Here is a 19233-nt window from a genome sequence, read left to right as displayed (position 1 = left end):
TATCAGTTTTGTGTGTGTGCGTTATGGGGAACAAAAGTCTCCACGAACTTAGTAATTTAGAAATATCCCCATAAAATATTTTTCTTGTGTGTGGCCATTAATAATAACATGCAATTATGAAAGTATCATTGGTACATTGTTTTAGGTTTAAGTATGTTTATGTTGTAACAAAACAAGATTTTTAAATAACAACAACAATAATAATAATAATAACAAAAAACAACAATAACCAAAAAATCCTCTCCAGGTCGACTGATGGCAGTAGTGTGGCCGGCGTGCGTCAATGTGTGGCTTTCCGGCGGATACTTTCACCAGGAACTTCCGCTTCCGTTACGGCGTTGGAAAACGTTCAGCGGACACCGTGGGAGCAGAGAAGTCTAGAAGCATTTCACAATATTTTGTTGCCTTAAATAACTAGCGTGTTTTCTTTTATTATTATTAACGTAATTTGGTGTGGCGGACGAAAAACGAGAATTAAATAATAACGAAAAACGCTTTAGGCCGCTGTAAAACTGAATAAACTGAGAGGTAAGTGTTTATGTTGAGTTTCGATTCGTTTGGTACGGAAACCTTTTTTTTTTTTTTTATCATTGTAACCATAACATCTGCCAAAATGTTATAGTTGCTACAGTTGGTATTAACAACGACTGTCTATAATCAAAGTATTACACAAAATTACTTTTAAGTTCTAACAATAACTCTTGAAACGGTTTTTTTTTTTTTTTTTTTTTTGCGCGATGCCTTGGCTACTTTGAAAACCTGTTATGAACTCATTCATGCATCAGAATGTTTAATGCACTAATTCAAAGTCAAACTGATTACTGTCGTCAGTCAGCGTTTGTAGTAACTTGTGTTTGATTCTGTATTTTTATATACTTTTTTGTGATTTTGTGTGTGCATCTTTCTGTCAGTTCAAAGTGTATTTAGCAAATATGAGTTGTCAGAAAGTAGTGGAGCGTGTATAATTATGGATACTTCAGTTGTAATCGCATGTTTATAAATAATTCTAAGTATTTATACACAGACATATTTTGTTTTGCCGTTTTAAGTAATTGATTGAAGATGTTTGAACTGGAAACACTCAAAAAATGGGTGCAATGTTGTTAAGTAAATTGACTAATAAGCAGATTGTTATTTGAGACATTGAGAACAATTACAAACAGCTCTCTGCAGAGGAGTGCAACTAAACTAAAAGACTTCTATATTAATGTGAAACAAAACCTTATCAACTAAAGCTAGTTTGTGATATTAGTGTTGCATTTTGTTTGTTAGATTTTCCCTCAGCATGTCTCTGCCCAAGCGAGAGGTTGATGAGCTGAGGCCATGGGTGGAACGCACAGTAAAGAAGGTCCTTGGCTTTTCTGAACCCACTGTGGTCACAGCAGCTTTACACTGTGTAGGAAAAGGCCTGGACAAAAGAAAAACCACAGGTAGGAAATGTACCTTGTAGATGTCCAGTACAGATATGAATACATGTACCTTTACACACACACACATACATATATATATATATATATATATATATATATATATATATATATATATATATATATATATATATATATATATACATACATACATACATACCCTAGTCATTAATGTGGAGTTTTGCTCAGCTCGTCTCTACAGAATGCCCCACAGCTTCTCAAAAGCGTTGTGGGGTATTCTGTAGAGTCGAGCTAAGCAAAACTCCACATTAATGACCAGGGTATTTATATATATATATATATGAAAGAGATGGCGCTAGATTTTAACGTTGGACAGCATCGTAAAAATTATGTCATAATTATTACCCATCATTTATTTAATATATTACCCGTCATATTTTAATTAGAATAACATTTTCATTATCAATCATGAACCTACAGGATGACATCGCAGTGTTTAAAACAACAAAATACATACGCTAGCAATACATAGTGCGTCTTCCTTCCAATAAATAGCAATAGGCTAGGCTTTGTGTTACTTTTGATATGAAACAGAGTCTCAGATTTCAAATTCTGTCCATTTCATTAGGAAATTCAAGCCATAAATACCGTTTTGCCACTCTTTAATGTGCCAAATAGATCGTCGTGGCTTCGGTGTACTAGCCTGTGCATATTCAAACGCATACGAAAACATTCATGACAGATTTGTTCTTGTTCTGGATTCAGCGCTCTGCTGCTAGCCTGGAGCGCACTCGCCACCAACTGGACAGGGGTGGGAATTACAGCTACAAATTTACAATATATCACCCTTAGTGTCTGAACTGCCTTTAGATTTTTCCGTCACTGATTAAAAAAATAAAAATTCCCTCAATGACGGACAATTTTCGGTTAACGCGATATATATATATATATAATATCATATTTTACTTGCAGATTAAATGCAGCTTCAAAGCGCTCTAAACGATCCCAGCCAAGAGCAAAGGGTATTATCTAGCGAAACAGTTGGTGTGTATTTATATTCTTTTTAACCTCAAATGCTGGTTTTGCTTAGTTCTGCAATGTGCATGCATAGTCTCTGTAGACCAGGTAAATACATGTTAGGATAGGTTGAAAAACTCCCATCTCATTTTCTCCTCCAACTTCAAAATCATCCTACATCACTGCAGAGATACCTACCCAGTGTTTACAAAGTGAAAGTGCAAAGAAAGTCAAACGGTAAAACTGCGATGTAGGACAATTTTGAAGTTGGAGGAGAAAAAAGATTGGAGTTTTCCAACCTACTCTAACTGTATTGACCTGAATTACCCAGAGTACGCATGCACATCGCAGAGCTAGACAAGCCGATCATTTAAGGTTAAAAAGTGAATAAATTGTACTAGAATTGTACTAAATTGTATTAGAAAATAACCAATTGTTTCGCTTGGGGCTGTGCAAAAAATCGACAAACTGACAAGCTACACAATATCACGTTCAACATTGTGGGCGATACATGTCCGATGTTGAACGCGATATTGCGTAGCTTGTTAGTGAATGTAGTAAATGCCGCTCCATCTGACAGCACATGATGGAGGTTTACAACTAAATCAGAGAACCAGTATTACTGATGAGATGCACACAATAATCGCATCCGATTTTTTTGCACAGCCCTAGTTTCGCTAGATAAGACCCTTCTTCGTCAGGTGTTTTTAGGCCTGGGAGTGAAAGTGGTTGGTGAATATTGAGCAAGACATGAGTAACTTGCCCAAAATCAATATTGGAATCAGCAGTTGGAACCTCATATTTTATACAAGTGTATCATAATTTTCTTTCATTTAAACCACTATTAAATATTAATCAACAGTTTTGGTTAAATCTGACATATTCTGTAAAATCTAAAGCATTAACTTGGGGTATAAGCCAGTATTAAAGATTTAAATTAAAGATGTCATTAGAGACAAAAATGACGTAATTACAAAGATTTGTAAAGGTAACATTGATTGCCAGAAAGGGATTTTTTTAAATTATCCAAAGCCTCATAACATGATATTAAAATCAATTTAATTAAATGGCTTTTAGGATCAAAAATTTATTTATGGTAATGAATTAACATAATGACACTGAAAATGACAAATATTGTATTACTTTATGAAACGGGAACATTTAATATTTAATAATTGCATTAAACAGTGGTCATCTGAGTTAAGCATACCACATGAAGCTTTATTGTACACCTAAATTGCCAGTGTATGTTTGTAAAGTTGTTCTAATTTATGTAGATTAGGATGATGTGTGGGGCGTTGGTTGCACTTGGAAAAAAATAGCAACACTAGTTATGTGCAGAATTACTCATAGTATTACGTTTTTAAATGCAGCTCAGTTCCATGAGGCTCTTTTCATTAAGAATGATCAATATCTTTCTCCTTTTAGACCAGCTAAGGCCGTTTCTTGATGATTCAGCAAGCAGCTTTGTTGAGCGTCTGTTTGAAGCTCTTGAGGAAAGCAGAAACACCCGTGGCAATAAAGGAGCTGGAGAGAAGAACCGCAAAAGAGAGCTAAAGGTATAGAGTTTTCTGTGCCTCCTAAATGCCTCCTAAATTTAGTTTTTGAGGGAAACTTTAGTTTCTCAACTAATTCTTGTTTTACGTTTCACACCGCTCATACTTTACATAGGGGTAACAATTAATTCTGGATATTCCTAAATTAATATTTCACAGTGGGTGCATCTCAGTCAGCTCCCTTGTTCAGTAGCCAGGGCACTGATCAGGGAGTTGGCCATTTTAAGGGCTGTCTCAATCGCGAATACCTTCCAGTAAACTGAAATGTTAGCTCCCTGAAAATTCCCAAAAATTTTAGGGAGCATTGGTGCTCACTATGCTCGCTTACCGGAAATAACGCCACAGTTCTGAAATGCGAAGTATAAACGACACGAGCAAACACGATAAATACAATGACTCGCAACAGAAGATTTGAAAAGACAAACCGTTTTTTTGTATATTTCAACATAAACGCACATCGCTAGATAGGTATTGAACACATCTAATTACCATTTATAATGTATTATTTAGCTGAAATGTTGTAAGAACATGTAAAAGAACATGTTTTGTTTAAAGAAAAAAAAAGATAGAGATATATATATATATATATATATATATATATATATATATATATATATATATATATAGTGTATAGGGAGCTGATTGTTTATTGATTATTAGCCTGCTGTCAATTCAGGACCAAATGCATGCGTTTTCTTTTCTCAACTAAGTGTGTTTGACTGTTTAAGCCCAATAGCGTGCCAAAAAGAACTTCAATACTCACACTATATGAGAAGCTGCTTTATGTGTGCTCATTTCAGGTGTGTGCATGCAAACCGCCTCTCAGACAGTGTGCACATATACAGAATTTTTGGCTGCTTATTGCGCTTGAACGGTTTAAAATCACTTGTTTTTAAACGTACTTAAAAACATTTTTGTGAGAAAGAACTTCATCACGTGAGTGTAACCATGACACAGTAGTCCAACTTATCTACCAGCTGAAAGATATTTTGTCTACTGGCATATCACCCACCCCTTAAACTGACATTGAATACGAATTAGAAGTCATGGTTAAGTAAGATTTCTCTGACTTCATGTCTTGTACTTTTCTTGTTTTATTTTTTCCCTTCTGTCTATGTTTAGGAAGTGTTTGGAGATGAGGTGGAAGGAGTGAAGGATGGAGACGGTGTGGAATCTGTGGTAAAGAAGAAGAGGGTGCCTCGCTTTGAGGAGGTGGAGGAACCAGCTGTTTTACCTGGACCCCCTACAGAGAGTCCTGGCATGCTCACCAAGATGCAGGTAATGCGCATATACAGACACACCATCAGTATAGGCAGACACTAGACAGAGAGGTGTCTGATGGAACACATACAGTATCACTTAGGGGTGTGACGAGACACTTATCCCACGAGAGGAGACACCAGACTGGGTTCATGAGAACGAGACTAGATTTTGAAACTTTTTTTAAAGAAATCTTCAATGATAAAATATGTAGGAAAAATAGTCTTTTATTCAACTGAAAAAGACAAAATGCAAAAAAATATGTAGGTGCATTTTGAAATCAACTTCTACTTTATGAAATTAAAGTTCCATTTTAATAAATTATATGCAGTGATAAACAACATTTAAACGAGCTTCACGATTCTGGATAAATTGAGAATCCCAGTTATTTTTAATAAATTGGAGATCATGATTCTCTTACGATTCTGGAGAAAAAAATATGAGAAAACTAAACAAAAAGTAATTTGCTAGTGGTTCTGACAAAATGTTAAATGATTAAGTCTTTTAAAAACATATATTCATTTAAACAAAATACAAAACAAAAAAAATTCAATGAAGGAGTCAGTCTCACTTCATTAAGACTTGTTTGACTATTGGAATCTCCTGAATGAATGAATAAGCTGGCAATTGTCGCCACCTCCTGGCGAAAGAGGATAAGCGTTACAATACATACAAGTGTTAAGATACTTTCATTTTGATCGGTACTGTAGACAATAAGTGTTTATACCCAAACTACATCCCTAGTATCACTAATATCACTGTAATAAAATGTTGACAATGTTATCGCTGTAATATTTAGAGCATAGAATGACTTGATTTAGTGAAACAGATATTGCTTAGTGCTGCACACATATGGAAGAATTGCTCATGTAATTTCTTTGTTGTACTGCCTGCATCAGTCTTAATACTATTTGTGATACTGTATCTTCAGATCAAGCAAATGATGGAAGCAGCCACACGGCAGATTGAGGAGAGAAAGAAACAGCTAAGTCTTGTGTCTCCTGTCCCTATCGTGCAGGTAAAAACAAACAAACAAACAAAAAAAAACACACAGTATGATGATTGATGATTGTCCTGCAGTATCTATGTGTTTATAATAGCACTAGGGGATAATAAAAATGGAGTGCAATAGAATAAGAACAGACAATAGGATAATTCTGTAATTCTGAGTCAAATATACATTTTTCTAAAATATTTGTTGTTGGATATTTAAATGCAGGTTTACGTGTAAAAAAGCGAGACCATCATAGTGGTGATAATTATATTATACAGTTTAGTGTGAGTCTTTGATTTGTATCACTTTTTGTTATTTTAATTTTTTAAGCAATCAACAATTATACATTTGTAATTATACATACATTTTGGATTTACCACCCAATTAACAGGGTTTCTGCAGAGTTTTAAAATCAAATTTTAAGATAGTTTCTTTTAAAGCCAGCACAAAATTAATACTGCATGCAGTTAAAGAACAAACCCATACAATCTTAAAATAAATCAGGTTTCTCAAATTCTTTTACTTAAACAAGCTGGGGCAACATTCATCTGCAAAACAGGGTGACTGCAAGTACATTACATTGTATTTAATTTTTATGTTTGTATTCAAATTGGTTTACTGGTTCATATATCAATACAGACAAAGTAGAGGTCCATCAATATTACATTTTGTTGATATGATAATGTGTTTAAAGGCAATTAAAAGATGACAATACTAATGAAATACTAATAAAAAGGTGACAATACTAACAAAATCTGTATACTGATTATATTAAGTAATGTTGTTAGTCTAGTAGAGTTTTTGCTAATTTAAATGCCAGAAACTGTTTATTGTATAATCAAAATAACAGTAATAGCCAGGGAAAAAATGCAGCACTTTTAGTTATAAATAAATAAATCCAACTTACTCTTATTTTGAAATGTCTGTGTTTTACTATTTTCAGCTGCCTTTTTCAAAAAGATGAGACATTAAATATGTTCTCTTATAATTACATACAACATATAACAATATAAAAACCATAACTTAAACATTGTGAGTTCATCAGAGGGGCATCATAACAGTCGTTAAGCATAAATGTGCGGTACTCACTGATTGTGAACTGCTCTGTAAACCGCAGTCCAGATGAATGTGAAACTGTGCTGTCTTGACTTTAGCGATGGGCGTATCGATCCTGAAGTATCGATATATATCAATACTGATGCGAGTATATCGATACTAAGGTGTGTTTTATTTACCTGTGATTTTGTTTATTTAACCAAAAATAATGCTTACAATATGCACTGAATTAGACGTATAACCTATGTTAGCGAATAATTGTGCAGGATAGAACTATTTTCCTGCTCATCTGAAAGCACGCAAATGTTGCAAGACAGAACCAATCAATCACAGCGAGCGTTCTCTCACTTCAGACAGTGCATTCAAACAGGGCTGTGTTTCCCAAAGGTATCATAAGAAAGAATTTATGCTTTTGGGAATGGCACCCCAGAAAAATGCTTATCAGAGGACAGAAAAAAAAGAAAAAAAAAAAACATGCATGATTTATTTCACCATAAACAAATTGAAATTGTAGGCTACAGAATTCGTGCAATTACATTTATTTAAATTAATGTTTAAAGTTAATTGATCATGTTTTATTTTTTAGTAATGTTAATATAAATCATACACTGTCAGAATAAAAAGGTTGCATTTTATGTGTGGAACAGCCTGTCACTGGCAGCCCCTTATGAAACAAAGTATTTTCAACTATAGGTTTTGTAGTTACCACTACAGTAAACATATTTTAAACATGTGTTAAAAAAAAAAAAAAAAATCAAATATAATTTAAGGCATATTAAATATTAAAATGTATTTCAAATATAATAGGGTTTTATTACATATTTTACTCTTAGTAATTTAATAAATGCAATAATTTAAAAGTTAAGTTTAGAAGTATCGTATCAATGATACTGGCCTTAAAAGTATCGGTATCGTATTGAAAACAATATAAGTGGTATTGCCCATCCCTACTTGACTTTAAAACAAAAAAAAAGTGCTCACATTTATTTATTTTAATCCTTGCCCTTTTAAAATGTAATAATCACATATCCATAATAATGATGATATTCATATCTTAAAATAATTAAGATTTTTGTTGTGCTGCTGACTTTTTAGGGCCTTACGTTTGATCAAACCAGAAACTCTGGATTAATTGTTCAATTGATTATCAAAACCAGCGGACGAACTATGGTGCAAGACAGCCACTGTCCTGCACAGATTAGCCCTAAACTTCAGTGTTGACATAATAACATTATAACTTGTACAGATTAGCTGTATTATGTTCATTAGTTTCCTGTTCTGTTGCAGCCCTCATATTTTGTAGTTTTTTTGTCATCTAAGCTTGCATGGAGACAAAAAAAAAAAAAGTGTGTGTGTATATATATATATATATATATATATATATATATATAGCTTTTGTTCTCTCTCTCTCATCCCATAGCCTAGATTAATTCCCTCTCAGACAGACTCTAGTGTTCCACATCCCACCCTTCCAGCAGTGGGTGCGACCCAGTCCATCGCTCCCTCCCAGGCTGCTAATTTCATGAATGACGCTATAGAGAAAGCCCGCAAGGCAGCTGAGCTGCAGGCCAAGATCCAATCCACACTGGCTATGAAACCCGGGATTCTGGGTGCTTTGGGAAACACAGGGCCACATAACCTGGTAGCCTTGGCTAACCTGCACGCCATGGGCATCGCACCACCGTAAGTGTTGTATACGTCTAAAAATAACAGTTCTTAACATGGGCATGTAGACTTATTTGGCAGCTCTGGAAAAGAATACTTTGAACAAACATCATGTTTTGTAGTAACATTTTTATTAAATTGCAATATGTTTTAATGTTTTCGAGCAATTTATTGCTAAAGTTAAAAGTTTTCTCATGTTTGCTTACAGTAAAGTGGAACCACGTGAGGTCACAAAGCCAACACCTCTCATTTTGGATGAGCTTGGGCGAACGGTTGATGCCAGTGGAAAAGAAGTTGAGCTCACACATCGTATGCCCACTCTAAAAGGTACCACTTGCTGCCACAGAAATTTCAACCTCTCACTTTTTGTTGTTTCCTAATATTCTGTGTTTTGTTTTTGTTTTTTTTTCTTTTTTGTTTTTTTTTCTTTCTTCATATCTCTAGCCAACATCAGAGCGGTGAAGAGGGAACAGTTTCGGCAGCAGTTAAAGGAAAAACCCAGTGATGACCTGGAATCCACGTCTTACTTTGACCCACGTGTGGCCATCAATGCTGCACAGAGAGCCAAGAGAGGGTTTAGGTTCCATGAACAGGGACGCTTTGAGAAGATCGCCCAGCGCATACGCACAAAAGTAGACAACAGCGTGCCTCTTTATTTTTGACTCTAAAAATTATAGATAAAAATGGCTTGGAACAATAGCAAATGAGATACAATATTATCTCCTGTTATCAGGCTCAGTTGGAGAAACTACAGATGGAGATTGCTCAGGCTGCCAAGAAGACAGGCATACAGGCATCCACTAAACTGGCTCTTATTGCCCCCAAAAAGGAGTTGGGAGAGGGGGAGATTCCTTATATAGAGTGGTGGGACTCCTACATTCTGCCTTCCCACATAGAACTGTAAGAGCCAACAGCTTTCAAATTTTTCAGCTTTTAGATGTCAGTAGATGACTGTAAATCATCTAAGACAAGTTGCATTAGTAATACATTTTTTTTTAAATGGAATGTTTGAGCCAAATGTAAACTTGTCATTTATTGCCATCATGTCTTTCCAAAGCCGTATGACTTTTTTTTGTGGAACAGCTGTAAAGAATTCAGAGTGCCATTTTCCATACAATCTGGCAGTCATGCCTTTCCGTTTGATAATTACAGAATTTTGTGAAAGTGGTCTCATTACATCTCTTCTGTTTTTTTGTTGTTTTGTTTTTTTTTTTTTCCAGATCTGCACATACAAATTTTGATGAGGTGGAGATGCATGGAGTCACCACCCTAGTTGAACACCCAATTCAGATGGCCCCTCCAGGTATTGATACATACATGCACTTATCAAAACCTACAAATAGAAACTTCAGAAGTCTCATTGATCTGAATTTTTGATCTAATGTCTTCTATTTCTCTTTCTTTCTTTCTCTTTTTGCTTCTCTTTCTCAGTGGATACAGATAAGCCAGTGACTTTGGGTGTGTATTTGACTAAGAAGGAACAAAAGAAGTTGAGGAGACAAACTCGCAGAGAAGGCCAGAAAGAGTTGCAGGAAAAGGTCCGATTGGGTCTTATGCCTCCACCTGAACCTAAAGGTACATTACCAGCTAGGCACCAGTCACACAAAGAACATTTAAAATGTATTTAATGTTAACCTACAAGTCAAAGGTTTGGGCACACCTACTCATTTTTTTATTACTGTTGCATTACAGTGTACAGTTGATTTTTCACATCATAAGAACACATTTATGTTTTATTTCCTTCAATATAGGAGCTTGATTACAGCTTTGTGCTCTAACTATCTTATTATTTTCCTGTTTGTGTGCAGTGCGGATCTCTAATCTGATGAGGGTTTTGGGGACGGAAGCTGTGCAGGACCCCACTAAAGTGGAGGCTCACGTTAGAGCACAAATGGCAAAGAGACAGAAGTGAGTAATTTCACTTGCACAAAGTATTAGTATCAACGCTGCATTTTCAGTAAAATAACTTGCACCAGGTTATTTTGCATTATTAAGAGAAAACTGATAAATCACAACATAACAATGATTCTTGACAAAACAGGATGCAATATTAAAAAAAATAAAACTTTGTACTCAGACAAATGAAATTATATTTATGAATCTATGTACTAAGCTACTGAGCTATGCTTTGACTCTTCCCGACTTCCCAACTTTTCTCAAATACAACGAACAGTACGTTATTAACAGTATGTCTGCTGTGCATCTGCTATGATAATAAGGTAACTTTTAAAAACAGTTAAATGAACAAATAAGATAGTTAGTTGTTACCTCTATCCATTTACATTCAACAGGATCTTAATATTCACATTTAAACATCTTAACAAATGATCCAGAAATGCAGAACACATATGATCAGAATACAACAAACTGTATTATGTATAGACATGTTTTATTCGGGCAAGGGGGTCTGTTAGACTGACACCTGCCCTGATATTCCCTGATATTTTAATGAGTGGGGACACGACTCTGAAACCTTATGAAACATGCATGTCATTGAAAAACAGCCTTGCTTTGATAGAAGGTATAATTAATAGGGCTGTGACGGTGGCAGATTTTTTCCACCGCGGTGGTAATGGACCAACTACCGTCGGTGGCGCAGTGTTGATATATAATTTTGAAACATAACAAACGTGCGTGTTTAAGTTCAGCCTACAAAACACGAAAGTAAATATCAAAGAAATTATACTTTTAAATAAGAAAGTACCCAAAATAAGAACTGTAAATATTTAACAAATATTTGTTGCATAAATTCGTAACAACCTTGTCTGACAGCTCATCAAAATCACCGGCCCAAGTCTTTTCTCTCTCTTTCCCATTAAACTGTTGCATCCATTAAAATATCTCAGTTTTGTTTTTAATAGGAACGTGGTTATATTTCTTTTTGTTTCTTTATAAAGTTAATTTAGAAATGTGTTTGGAACATTTTTGTTTGTTAAATTGAGATTTTTGCTCTAACGAAATTAAGATTGTAACATAATGACCAAGCAGCCAGAGGCGGGCAGTGAGTTGATCACAGCCTATGTTTGATCAATTTTGGCTTCTCAAATCATCATGACTTGCCTAAAATAAAATCTTCAGGCATATCATAATGTTATTTTAAACGTTTAACTTAGATAAATGCACGCTATTTTGCGCATACAATCGTTTGTTGGAGAGGGGAAGCTAAATGTGCTTTGCAGGACATGGAGGCGCCAGCGCAATCACTTGCAAAAAAAATGTAAATACGCTGTAATCTTTGGTCATAAAGGTAAGCGTAATATATCACCGGAGCTGTAAAGAGTGTAATATTATTTGTGTGCACTCACAGTATTAACACAATGTTGTGCTTTTGTAAAAATAAAGAAAACACTTTCTGATGTCTCTGTGTTGAACAGAAGCGCTGCACAAAAATGAAACGAAAGTCAGTGAATACTTGCCTTACAGATAAATATATCTATAGAAAGCTTTAAATTATTACTATGCTACTTTAAAACTAAAAAATTCAAATTTTTACAAATTTTTACAAAAACTCTTTCATTATAAAATCCGTAGAGATGGGTTTCTCTTTAAAGGCGCGTCCAATGAGCAGATGGCGAGTCGAGATCGTCATCTTAGCGACACTGACTCAGAAAACACTAGTTTATTGATTAATTCAAGTATGTCCTTATTTCCCTCCGACACATTCATAATTACTTTTCCTGGAGTTTTGGAAGCTTTAGCCTATTGTGTGCATTTGAACGTGGATCTCTTCCAGCAGCTGCGAAGGCACTTGCGCTCGCTGCCGGTGGGGACACTGAACACGGCCACGCCAGAATAATTGTTGTAGAAACACTGTATTTTATGCTTGTTATAGATTGTGTGACATCACGTGCAGTACCGCCGGTGGCAACTGACCACCACGGTGGCAACCGCCGACCACGGTGGAGTGGTTGTCATTGTGACCGTCACAGCCCTAATAATTAAGTGTTGCTTTGGATAAAACAAGCTCTTTTTCATCATTAAAAAAACATTATTTTATTGCATATGCATGTTTGAACACTTCTCTGTGGACACACTGTTTTGGATGTAGTGAGAAGCCAACAAGTGTCATAGATTTGATTACAATAATGATCAAATTAAATTGAAGGGGTTAATTGTGTTAAATACATTATTAATCCCTCATAACATCTACAATTTAAAATAATTTATTTTTAATCCTAATAGCAGTTTTAATTGCTGGATGTGTTTTGTCCCATGTCTCCAGAATCAGTAACAATCACATTTTTTTATTACACTCAGAAACAATGTAAAATGCTAGTGAATAAGACAAATTGTTTACAGACATTACATAACATGCTTTTTAGTTCCCCTCACTCCATAACAAATCCTTTACACTTAAAGGTATTTAGAACAATAATGAAAAATAAGTATTAAAAAAAATTGCAGTGACATACATTATTACTTAATCCTCTTTGTTCCAAGTGAGACATAAAGCCGCAACATATGTTGTAATTATTTGTTAAAGCCTGGCATTTATAATAAATGTTGGCATACATTATAAACATAATAAATGCCAAGCATTAACAAATTTAAAGGAGAACTCCACTTTCAGAACAACAATTTACAAATAATTTACTCACCCCCTTGTCATCCAAGATGTTCATGTCTTTCTGTCTTTAGTCATAAAGAAATTAAGCTTTTTGAGAAAAAACATTTCAGGATTTTTCTTTATATAATGGATTTCAATTGTGCCCCCGATTTTGAACTTCCAAAATGTAGTGTAAATGCAGCTTCAAAGGGCTCTAAACGATCCCAGCCGAGGAACAAGGGTCTTATCTAGCGAAACGATCTGTCATTTTTTTTGAAAAATAAAAATTTGTATACTTTAAGTACAAAAGCTTGTGTAGCACTTGTGATGCGCGTTCACGACACTACGTACTATTAAATCACGTCAAAAGGTCACGCAGAACTATAGACCCAGTGTTTACAAAGCGAACGTGCAGAGTAAGTCAAACACTGTTTACAAACAAAAAACTACAATGATGTCGGACGATTCTGAAGTTGTAGGAGAAAATAAGATGAGTTTTTCGCCATTCTCTACCTTTTTGAGCTGGTGTACACAGACGATGAACTTACACGTGATTCATAGTAGTGATGGGAAGTTCGGATCATTTTACCAATTCGGACCATTGAGTCTCGTTCAGCAAAATGAACGAATCTTTTTTCTGAGTCATTTCATTCATTTTAGCAAAATATAATTAAAATGTTATGTTACTTCCCTAACACATCTACTGCTTACACAAACGATTATCACACTACAAACAAGACAAAACTGTAATGCTATAAGAAACAGAAAAGATTAATTCATTGTCTACCTGGGTGTTTAGTCTATGATTAGCTCACCTCACCTCTTATCTGACAAGTTTTCGGGTTCAAATCGTTCGTTCATCACGTGACAGCCCCGTAAGATGAACGAACAGCTCGAAAACCCGAAGACTTGAAACAGGTGAACTAATTCCAGTACAGAACCTAATAGGATGATGCACATGCGTGACTGAACGAAAAAATTTGACTCATATTTGGGAAAATGCAGTATCTCGAATAAAACTGTCATTTGTATGTTTTGTTGCACTGTGTGGTTAGTGTGATGTTCACCATGTTTGTTCAGAGCCCACGAGGAGGCAAATGCAGCACGCAAACTTACGGCAGAACAAAGGAAAGAGAAGAAAGTGAAGAAACTTAAGGAAGATTTGAGTCATGGAGTTTACATTGCTGTTTACAGGTACACTAAGCATAACAAATCTGCTAAAATGTTGCATTAAAATGCAGTGCTATGACACACTCACAGATTAAACAGAGACAAATAGCCACAGTCTTGTTAGCTTGCAGAGTTATCCACAGTGTTTTCAGAACCACTGTTCTGCAGCGACGCTGCATTAGTGCTAATCTACAATTCCATAAAACTACTTTTTGAATTAATTGTGAATAGATAAATCAACAATTTATATGCAGTGACCAAAAATGTCAAACAACTCAAAACTACCTTGTACTTCAGCTTCAGCTCTGTGCTTACTCTCAACTCTGGGTGTTATATTAACCAACTTTGTGTGGTGTACCCTGAGTTAAGTTAAATAATGTTCTTGTTGGATGTTAGTGTTTTTTTTTGTTTGTTTGTTTTTTCACTGTGTGGTCTGCAATTTACAAACATTGTTTTCTGTTATTTCCACAGTGCTAAGTTGATCTCTCTATACATGCAATTCAGTTTTTTCCCCTCATAATTTCAGTCAACTTTAATAGCATTGTTCTCGCTGCTTACACACAAAAACATACAGCGTTGCCAGCAATGTCTTCTTTTGCTAATTTGTTTACTCAAGTAGTTTATCTGCTTTGCCCTCAGAATCCGAAATCTGCATAACCCAGCCAAAAAGTTTAAGGTGGAGGCCAATGCAAACCAACTGTACCTCACTGGCACTGTGGTACTTCACAAAGATGTCAACATCGTTGTAGTGGAGGGAGGTGGGTGATTAAGAGAATCTCTATAAAAAAAAATCTCTTAACAGATTATTTTTATTATTGTTTTCAGGATTTTTATTTCTCTATTATTTGACTCCTTACTCCCTGTAGGCCCCAAAGCACAGAAGAAATTTAAACGACTTATGTTGAATAGAATCAAATGGGATGAGCCGAATTCAAAGAGAGAGGGTAAGGGAAATTAGTAGTGATGGAAGATACATATATTGATCTGTCTTTTTTTTTTTAGCTTTGATTAGGAGCTGACCTTTGACATTACATGCTTTTTTTTTTTTTTTTTTTTTAGAGCCTCAAGATTCAGATGATGAGGGTTTCAGGAAGAATAATAAATGCACATTGGTTTGGGAGGTAAATGCATTCCAGTTATATTCTTATATACACCAATGTAACGTTTATTTAAAATATTCAGTAGTTTGTCATGACTCATGATTTGTAGGGGTGGGAATCTTCAGGCACTTCGCGATGCGATCCGATTCTGGGAGTCACGATCTGATTCCAAAACGATTCTTCATCTAAATTTTTTCCCCAATTAATTCTGTGCAAATAGATCTTTACAACCTTACATTTTAACAAAAATTGCAGTTGATTTTTTTGTTTATAGTTGGAATCTCTGTATGTCAGTACTGCCATCTTAAAAGTAGGGGTGTGAATCTTCGCTGGTTTCATGATTCAATTCAATTACAATTTTCATTATCAACTCAATATCACTATGCATCACATTTTCAGTTTTCAATTCTACTGCACATGGCTACATTTTCATGTAAATTTTATATCAAATCTATTTTGTGCAAACTTTATTTTTTAGACAATGGTTATGGGCTTTACTTTTTTCGTCAGTGCGCGAGTTTCGTGAATTCTGTGCAATAAAGCCCGACATGTCTCTAGCCCTCAGGCGGGGGGAAAAAATATTCAGAATCGTTGAAGAGAGAATCGCGATGCATCGGAGAATCATTTTTTTTCTCCCTCCCACCCCTAATGAATTGTGATTATTTTTGTTGTTTATTGACCTTTTCATGTCTTTTACTGAAATGCAAGTAGACACTAAATATATATGTAATTTTGTTCCCTCAGGGTACAGCCAAGGAACGTAGCTATGGGGAAGTTAAGTTTAAACAGTGTCCAACAGAAAGTATGGCTAGGGAACATTTTAAGAAGCATGGCACTGAGCACTACTGGGACTTGGCTCTGAGTCAGAGTGTTCTGGAGACAACTGATGACTGAGATACAGATCGAACTCAACAAAAAAAGAAGAACAGAGAACACAATGGAATCTGTGGCATGTGCACCTTGCACGCATATTTTTTTTTTTAATTTTTTTTTTGAGAGAGAGAGAGAGAGATGGAGAGGAGGAGGTTGGAATAGACTGACAGAGAGAAACATGTATATGTAAATATAGTTTGAGTGTGTAAAAGAATGGTTGTGTTTTTGTACCTGCAATACAAGTATGGAAGGCTTAAGAACAAGAGCTGGTGTTAGAAACTAGGATGTTAATCCTTATGTGTACTGCAGAACTTTACAATGCTGGCAGTTTGAACAAGAGTGGACACTGGTTTTGTATCTCTTGTAACTGTTTTATAGTGTAGGCTGTGCAGTCTTTGCTCTTGTGTGGTTTCTACGTTGGATCCATCTTGTTTGAGTCCTGCATCTTGTGCTCTCAACATTTTGATGCAGTCTTTTCAGTAAATAAGCCTCACTCCTGAAATAAGTTAATTTGCACTGTGTATTTTGTTACTGAATGCGCAAACAAGATTACTGGTTTCTTTATAACACAGAAGTGTTAATTCTAGTAAGGCTAAAGAATGGAGAAAGATTTTTATTTGGCTTAACTAAAAACAGAAAGTGACAGAACACATGGTTGTTTAAATTGAAGGCATGGGTTTTTCACATTTCATGCCAAGGATCAAATGTGAAAACTACAACTAACCATATGGCAATGATTAAAGCTAAGGGGTGGAAAGCTTGTTTGTTTGTTGATACAAGCTTGGTTTGTTTTGAGATATAAAATGTAAATTGAATATATTGAATTTATTGAGGATTACTACTTTGGCTATTTTCAATTCCTAAAGAAGACCTCCAGTTGCATGCAGTGTCAAGTCACCTTTATTTATATAGTGCTTTTATGCAGATTGTGTCAAAGCTTTATTACAGTATTAAACAGGAAAATAGTGACTCAATAATGCAAGAGGACAATAGTAAACACTCAATTTTCAGTTAAAGTTGGTTCATTGTTGATTCAGTGATGTCATGATCCAGCCCAGTTCAGTTCAGATTGTATCTGTGCAATTTAAGAAATTAAATGAAATTAAGTGTCCACAACTAAGCAAGCCAGAGGCAACAATGGCAAGGAATCAAAACTCCATCGATGACAGAAATGGAGAAAAAAAACCTTGGGGTAACCAGGCCCAGTCGGGGGGCCAGTTCTCTGGCCAGACGAAACCAGCATGGCTTGGTTTAGTTCCAGGCTGCAACACAAGTCAGACTGTGTAGAGGACTCGTCATTGAAACAGTAATTCATGCAAAAGGAGCTCCAACCAAGTACTGACTGCATAATTAAACCTGCAACATTGTGATCTTTCAATTTAATACTTTTAACAATCAGTGCAGTTAACAAGTTAAACAGTGCAAGATTCATGTTTCAAATCACCTTTGTCGCTAAAATAATTAAGAATAATCGAGGCAATAACTTGCATAGCTCTCATAAAATCAATAATGTTTGTGAAAGTATTTATCCAGTGTGTTAGGCTATTGTATCAAAAGGTGTGATGAAGGTATGACATTGCTGTAAGGTTTTGTGCTGTCAGTGCAGTAAATATCCTCACTGTGCCATATGACTGAATCTATAATGTAGCTGAACTTTTCAAATGAAAGGTGCGTTATAGTAATGTGCAGTCTGTACCATGGTAATGTCATACAGTGTCACATGGAATTTAATATAAAATGCTGTATTTGATGCAATTTATCTTCTTCTGATACATCTTTGATCAATCTCTAATCGCTTCCTTTCCCTTGTATCCAGCTGTATGTTCACAAACTGCAAAATACACAGTTTTACAAATGAAGATGTCCTGAGAGGGAGCTTTTTGGTGATTTTGTCAAGTTTTGTTCACTTCTGGGAACCAGTTTGTCCCCAAAATATAGTAGGTGCACACACAAGTATTCCTATCATGGTGATATTCCATAGGAGTAATTGGTTTTAAACTGTATATTGTATATTCTGTCTGCCCTGACTAACCCTACTCCTTACAAAAATGATGGTTTCCCACAAGGACAAGGATTTCAGATATTGCCATCTTTGTGGGGACATGTTGATTTTGTGGGACAGTTTGAAGGTTTTAGGGACATATCCTAATGACAGCGATAAATTAATAATATTCAGAAGAGGATCTATGATTTCTGGAAGCAATTCTTCCTCTCCTATAGCAGAGAATGAGTGGATTTGTTTTTCAGGGGATCTATATCTGATGACTGTAGCTGATGCCTGCATGGTTATAATTTATCTCTAGTCATATTGATCTTGGAAGTAAAGATGTTCATAAAGTTACTGCTGTGCTGTTGGGAATTGTCAATTCCTGTTGATGCTTTATTTTTTCATTAATTTAGCAACTGTACTGAGTAAATACCTGGGGTTGTGTTTGTTGTTTTCTAAAAGAGACGAAAAGTAATCAGATCTCTTTTCTGTAGGAGGAAGTACTTTCCCTCCATGCAATAGGAAACACCTGTAGTTTTGTTTTCTTTCAGCTGTGCTCCATTTTCCAGGCTGCTCTCTTTAGGACGCGAGTGTGCTTGTTATACCACGATATTAGACTGT

General features: G+C 35.4%; 1 protein-coding gene across 1 annotated transcript; it reads left to right on the top strand.

Annotated features, from left to right (window-relative positions):
- Positions 1 to 335: 335 nt before the first annotated feature.
- prpf3 (PRP3 pre-mRNA processing factor 3 homolog (yeast)) lies at positions 336 to 16746 on the top strand. The gene is made up of 17 exons (XM_051132408.1): positions 336 to 528; positions 1273 to 1430; positions 3834 to 3964; positions 5084 to 5239; positions 6153 to 6239; positions 8692 to 8954; positions 9145 to 9263; positions 9381 to 9568; positions 9670 to 9836; positions 10157 to 10239; positions 10368 to 10511; positions 10745 to 10844; positions 14563 to 14676; positions 15292 to 15410; positions 15519 to 15596; positions 15712 to 15773; positions 16497 to 16746. The coding sequence occupies exons 2-17, from the start codon at positions 1286 to 1288 to the stop codon at positions 16644 to 16646; spliced, it is 2106 nt and encodes a 701-aa protein (XP_050988365.1). The 5' UTR covers positions 336 to 528; positions 1273 to 1285; the 3' UTR covers positions 16647 to 16746.
- Positions 16747 to 19233: the final 2487 nt, after the last annotated feature.

This window comes from Labeo rohita, chromosome 16, assembly GCF_022985175.1.
Source record: "Labeo rohita strain BAU-BD-2019 chromosome 16, IGBB_LRoh.1.0, whole genome shotgun sequence".
Lineage (NCBI taxonomy): Eukaryota > Metazoa > Chordata > Actinopteri > Cypriniformes > Cyprinidae > Labeo > Labeo rohita.
The sequence above is the reverse complement of the archived record's forward strand: the minus strand, read 5'-3'. Positions and strand labels throughout refer to the sequence as shown.